The sequence below is a fragment of the Vulpes vulpes genome, unplaced genomic scaffold (assembly GCF_048418805.1).
Source record: "Vulpes vulpes isolate BD-2025 unplaced genomic scaffold, VulVul3 u000000754, whole genome shotgun sequence".
Lineage (NCBI taxonomy): Eukaryota > Metazoa > Chordata > Mammalia > Carnivora > Canidae > Vulpes > Vulpes vulpes.
Genome location: NW_027325807.1, coordinates 11,332 through 17,531, shown reverse-complemented (window position 1 = coordinate 17,531; position 6,200 = coordinate 11,332). Strand labels below are relative to the sequence as shown.

Genomic DNA, 6,200 nt, shown 5'->3' with positions numbered 1-6,200 from the left:
CGCTCACCCTGAAGCTGTGGGATGCCTACGTGTTGGATGGGGAGAGGGTGCTCACGGCCATGGCCTATACCATCCTCAAGGTGCACAGGAGTAAGTGAGCCCCCGGGAGCCCAGGTGTGCCGGGGGCGGGGGGCAGGGGCGGTGACCCTGGGCTCTGAGCAGCACCCAGACCTGGGGCGGGGGGACGGCGGGGCAGGCGGGTGCAGCGGGGCTCCCCGAGTGGAGCAGCGGGCAGGGGCCACCCCGGCCAGCGCACTGCCCGCGGCGCTCCTGGGCACAGCGGGACCCCAGCCGCTGGCCTGGGGGCCCCGGGGGCCCCAGGGCGGGGCCCTCTGGGTCTGACTCTCGCCCACCGCCCAGAGCGCCTCCTGAAGCTGCCCCTGGAAGGGCTCCGGGAGTTCCTCCAGGACTCTCTGGCCCAGCCCTGGGCCCTGGAGGACGAGGCCGTGCTGAGACACCTTCGGGCCTCCATGACCCAGCTCCGCAGGATGCGGTGCGACCTGCCCCCGCCAGGTGGGCTCAGGGCCCCGGCCCCTCCCGACTCGGCCTGCTGGGGCCGCCCACAGGGGACAGAGCCCCCGGGGCCCCCGTCCTCATCTCTGGGGCTCTCCTCTTCTGCTCCAGCCTCGGGGACCCCAGGCCAGGGCTGGGCGGGCGGGTACCCACTGCAGGGCCCGGGCGGCAGTGTGGGGGGCTGAGCACAGGGTCAGGCCGGGGGGGGGGGGGTCACGCGGGAGCCGTGAGGACCCCCGGGGCCCCCAGCGGGGGACACACAGCCTGCTGGAGACGCTGACCCCGTCGGCCTCTTTCCAGCGGGACCTGAGGAGTTCCCCACGAGGCCCCTGGGCCTGGAGCCAGTGTCCCCGGCGCCCGGGCCTCTCCTCCCTTCTCCGGCCTCTGAGCCACCGCCCAGGGTGGAGGAGCCGGCCTCCCCGGGCCCAGCCGCCCGGCCTGAGCCGCCCGGACCCCCTCCCGGCCAGGCCATCGTCCAACTTGCCCCCCAGCCCCGGCGGTGGAACTCCCTCCCCACCCTCCCGGGGCAACAAGGCGGTGCAGGCAGGCGGCCCCGGGACACGGCGGGCTTCAAGACAGAAAACGGGGTCTCCTTCCATTTGGCACCTGCCTGGGCCACCCCAGAGGCCCCGCGACGGACCGGGCCCTGGAGCACCCCCGGGACTCCCATCACGCGGTCCCCCCAGCCCCCTAGGGATGACGCTGTCGGGCCCAGGACACCCTTCCTGCCCCGCGGCCACTGCAGCTCGTGCCCCTCGCTGGGCAGTGACGGGCACAGCCAGGGCAGAGCCAGGGCGGCGCTGAGCCCGCTGCCCCGAGGCCCCGCACAGGCCCGGGACCCTCTGCCCCCCGCGTCCACGGGGCAGCTCGATGCTCGCGGGCCTCGGGGGCAGAGCGTGGCGGTGAGGGCGGGGGCCCGGAGGCTCCGGCCCGCCGTCACCGTGCCCTGCCTCGTCTCGCTGTGCCTCCCGGAGGGCGGCACCGCCCGCACGGGACACCAGCCCCTGACCCAGAGGGACCTGGGCTGGCCTGGCCCCGGGCTCTGTGGGGGCAGGGGCGACTCGAGCGCCTGCCCCAGGCCCAGCGCTAATGGGATCCAGCGCCCCGGGGCCCTGGCCAGGCCTGCGTTCTGGCCCCGGGCCGAGCGAGCCCTCTCACAGCAGGATGTGGCCTCCTGGGCCCTGGGCGTGCCCCACAGACCCAGGTCGCTGACCTAGGGCAGCCCTGGGGATCCCGGGACACCCCAGGGCAGGGCAGCGGGGGCAGGCCCGTGGGCCCCACCCACACCCCCACCCCCACCCCCACCCACACCCACACCCACACGAGGAGGCAGGCTCCTCCACGCGCTGGGGCTCCAGCAGTCAGTCACCCGGCCCCAGGGGGCCCGAGGCCGGGGTCCAGCTGCCCTGCGGGGACCCAGCGCAGGAGCCCATGGGCCGCAGGTCCACGTCAGCCCTGCCGCCCCCAGAACCGCCTCTCACCGCCCCGACCTCAGGACACGCGCCCCCACCCGGAGTCGAGTCCGCACAGGCTCCCAGGCGGGGGACGACTCCAGCACCCGCACCCCTGTGGGATTCCCGCTTTCCTCTAAGGACAGGAAGGTCTCCCAGGGGAAGGCGCGCACCCTCGGCTCTGAGCCCCTGTTTGCTGTTGCAAGTTCAATAAAGTGTTGTTGTGTGAGAGGGCACGGCCGGCTCGTTTCTGCGTCTCCCGGAGCTCTGTGCACGGGGTGCGGAGACACCCCCAGAGAGGAGGAGGGGGCGCCGCCCAGGCCCCGACCAGCCCCTGCGGGGGCGCCGCCAGGCACACACAGCTGACGTCCCCACGTGCCTTCCCGGGGCGGCCAGACGCCAGGGTCAGGACCCCGCAGACTCTACTGCGACTCAGCCTGCGCCCGCGGCCAGGACGGGCCCTGGGACAGAGTGACAGCCGGGGAGCCTCAGGTCACCAGGGTCTGTGCTAAGCGCCCTGGGAGGTCTGTGCCCCCTCTGTCCAGGGGGCCTGGGCTGCCCGGGCTCCGGGGCGCTTCCTCCCCTCCCCGCCCCGGGCCTGTGCGCCTGGGGCACAGAGGGCCCGCGGGGCGGTCAGCGTGGCCCCGGAGCGGACGTCAGGACAGCAGGCCCTTGCAGCTCTCACACCTGGGCCACCCTCACCGGGCGGGCTCAGCGTGCACACCCGGTGCTGCTGGATCCCTCGCACCAGAGTGTGGAGGGCACCCTGCACGCCCTGGAGAGTAGGGGCTGGGTGAGCGCGGGGCTCGGCCTGGGGGCAGGCAGCGCAGGGGACCGAGGGACCCCGGCCCCGTCCCCACCCCGACTCCCACACACACACACACACACACAGGCAGCCCCAGGGCTCCCCCCACGGGCAGCCGGCCCCTCAGGAGCTCCCCCCAGGGCGGCCCCGAGGTCTGGCTCCCCGCTGGAGAGGCATCGGGGAGAAGAGAAGCGGCCGGCGCTCGGCGGGGACCCGCTGCCACCCACGGGAATGTGGCCGAGCCGGACCTTCCAGCTCAGCCGACCCCCCGGCGGGACGGGACGGCACGGGACGGCACGGGACGGCACGAGGGGGCCCGGGTCGGCCGGGAGAACCCAGCTAGCCGCCCAGCGCCAGCACCGGAAATGATGGTGTTTCAACCGTTTCGGCGTCAGGACGACGCGGCCCGAGGATCAGATCGCGGCACGGCGACAGACAGGCACACACCCCAAACCCAACAAACGTCGGAATCCCCCGACTGTTGTCAGACAGCAGCCGGACGGTTACAGACGTGACGCTGGGGTCCCCGGTAGGACACACGGAGGACGCTCCAGACCACGGCTGCAGAGGCGCTGGAGGCCCGGGGATGCGCCTGCGGGTGCCCACGGGGAGCGCGGGGCGGCGGGAAGCACCCTACAGAGGGGGGCCCCTCCTGGGAAAGGACGCCGGGTCCCCGCGAAGGCTCCCGATGCTGACAGCTGTCCCCCTCTCCTTCAGCTTCTGGTTCCCCCCCGCCCCATTTTGCTCTTCCTGATTCTCCGTCGGCCTCCGCCCTGCATCCGAGCCACTGACCACACGGGCTTCTTTAGGACGTCGGGTCCCAAAAGGAGGCCGAGCTCTGGCTCCCGGGATCGGGAAGGACCATCGCCGAGGTTTATGCTGATCCCCCCGAGCTCGTGCCTTCCCGGCTCTTCTGTCCTGCAGAACGAGGGGAGGCACGGGCCTTACGGGGAAGGAGGCCCACTCCCACTCGGGCGGGACCGTCCCTCGTGGGGGACCCCGTCATCTGGGCCCGGGAGAGCGAGCGGGGCCATCAAGAACAGGTCGCAGGCTAGACATGGTCCGCTCTGAGGTTTGTCCTGAAGCGAGCACTCCCCTTCCACGTCACGCTGTCTTAGTTCATCCATTTATTGTTTGTTAAAGGTTTTACGTTTATGTCCTCTCTACACCCAACACGGAGTTCCAGCTCACAGTCCTGACATCAAGGTCCCCCGACCAGGCCGGCCAGGCACCCCAGGGCCATGTTTCTCATCTCTTTGCTGGCTCGCCTATCTCTGCACCCAGCTGGGACATCGAGTCCACGACGGGGGAGCTTTAGCTACCTCCGAACCCGCAAGAACCCGGAACGTTCTCGCTGTGTCCCCATCCTAGAACGACCTTCGCCGTCGAACAGCAACTCAAATAAATCGGCAGCCAGCCCAATGACTCCTGGTCAAGGAAACGGCCAACTTGTCACGTGTGTGGGCCCCGCTCCCTGGGCTCCCGGGGCTCCCGGGGAGGCTCCGCTTTCTTTAACATCGACCAAGGTCCCAATGACTCCACCGCACCTCGACGCCGGGGCTCAGTTTCTGCCCTGACACGACACAGGCAGCACGTCGGCTTCAGTTACTACCTGTCAATCAATCAAAGGGAGCCTGGCCGCTCTCGGGGTGGTTGGGGTGGTTGGTAAGAACACGCGACTCTTGTTCTTGGGGCGGAGAGTTCAAGCCCCATGTGGGTGTAGAGATGACAGAAAAATAAAATCTTAAAAAGAAAATCAGTCAGTCGGTCTGGGGGAGACACAGCCCCGGATCCCACAGGGGCAGGGAGCCAGCTGACGGGTCTACGCACACTATTAGAAGCAGCAGAGCACAAAGTCAGAACTTCCAGAAGTCTGCTAGAGGGGGGGACACGCCGGCCTCGACGGTGCTCGGGAGGCGAAGTGGGGGGCGGCCCCTGGAGCGACAGGGTGGGCTCAGGGTCCCCGGGGTCCCAAGGGCGGTGGCGCCAACGGTTCCCAGGCCCAGGAGCGGGGACCCCGGCCGAGGGCCGCGGGACTAGGGCCAGCTGTCTGCCCTGTGTGGCCACAAACTGCAAACCCCTGTGCGGTCACGGGGCCGCGTCCCTGGGCCGGGCCAGCAAAGGCCAGAAGTGGGAGGAGACCCTCCCGGGCGGGAGGAGCACGGGTCTCCCCCAGGGCAGCCCCTAAAACTTGGAGGTTTGAAACTCAGTCACTTGTCCGAGATAAAAAGAAAAAAAACAAAACAAAACAAAACTCGGACACAGGCAGGGTGAACGCAGGGTTCTGACAGAAACGGTGGAGACAAGAGGGCTTGATGGCACATCAGAAACTATATGCCAATAGGACAACCTACAAGAAATGGACACCATGACACTATATATAGAAAACTACAAAAATGAACAAACAAAAAAACGTTAGAACCGGTAAATGAATTCAGTAAAGTCACAGGATACATAATTAATGCACAGAATTCTGTTGCATTCCTATACCTCAGTAAGAAGGTAAGAAAAAGAGAAACTAAGACATTAATAAAAATAAACTTAAAATGAAACAAAAAATAGTATTATACTTAAGAAAAAACCTAAGGAAACAGCTATAAAAACTTACTCTGAAGACGATGATGGAAAGAAATCGATGACACAAAGAAACGGAAAGAGACACTCCACACTCGTGGACTGAAAGGGTACGAAGTGTCTTCACAACCGAGAGCAGCCCAGACATTCCTATAAACCCTATCAAAATGCCCCCAGCATTTCTCACAGAGCTAAGATAAATGATCTTCAACTTTGCATGGAACCTCAAAAGACCCCAGACAGGCGAAGCAGCCTTGCAAAAGAAAAGCAAAGTAGGAAGCTTCACATCGCTAGATTTCCAGTTATGTCACAAAACTGTTGTGATGAAGACAGTACGGTCCTGGCACGACAACGGACACACAGACCAAGAGCACAGAGCAGACCTCCCAGAAATGAACCCACAACTATGTCGTCGTTTAATCCTTGATAAAGCTGGAAAGAATATCCAGTGGGGAAAAAAATCTACAAATGGTGTTGGAAAAACTGGATAGACACAAGCCAAAGAATGAAATTTCTAGTTTTTGATTTTACTTTTGTGTGTGGCTAAATTCCTAGAAAATATATAACCTACCAAAACTGACACATAGAGAAATAGAAAATTTGAATAGACCAATTCTCAGCGAAGCTGTTGAGTAATAGAAAAAAAATTCCCAAAACGCAGAAGTCCACGACCAGATGGCTTCATGAGTGAATTCTATGAAACATTTAAAGAAGTATTAAAGCCTAGAAAGAGTATTATGCTAAGCACAATATGCCAACCCTAACCCTAACCCTAACCCTGACCCTGACCCTGACCCTGACCCGGAAGCCTCCCCGCGGGTCCTGAGGAGGCCGGGCCCCTGTGGGCGTGGACGCGA

At 64.6% G+C, this 6,200-nt stretch overlaps 1 protein-coding gene across 1 annotated transcript; it reads left to right on the top strand.

The window, feature by feature from the left end:
• The first annotated feature begins 366 nt into the window (after positions 1 to 366).
• LOC140597496 (uncharacterized) lies at positions 367 to 1,828 on the top strand. Its single transcript, XM_072746089.1, has 2 exons — positions 367 to 513; positions 814 to 1,828. Exons 1-2 carry the CDS (start codon positions 471 to 473, stop codon positions 1,728 to 1,730), a joined length of 960 nt encoding a protein of 319 aa, XP_072602190.1. The 5' UTR covers positions 367 to 470; the 3' UTR covers positions 1,731 to 1,828.
• Positions 1,829 to 6,200: the final 4,372 nt, after the last annotated feature.

What these genes read in the sequence shown, in the direction of transcription:
- LOC140597496 (XM_072746089.1), top strand. Translation starts at nt 471, where the DNA reads ATGACCCAGCTCCGCAGGATGCGGTGCGACCTGCCCCCGCCAG. An exon ending in GTGCGACCTGCCCCCGCCAG is followed by an intron (nt 514 to 813) that starts GTGGGCTCAGGG and finishes GCCTCTTTCCAG; the next exon opens with CGGGACCTGAGGAGTTCCCC.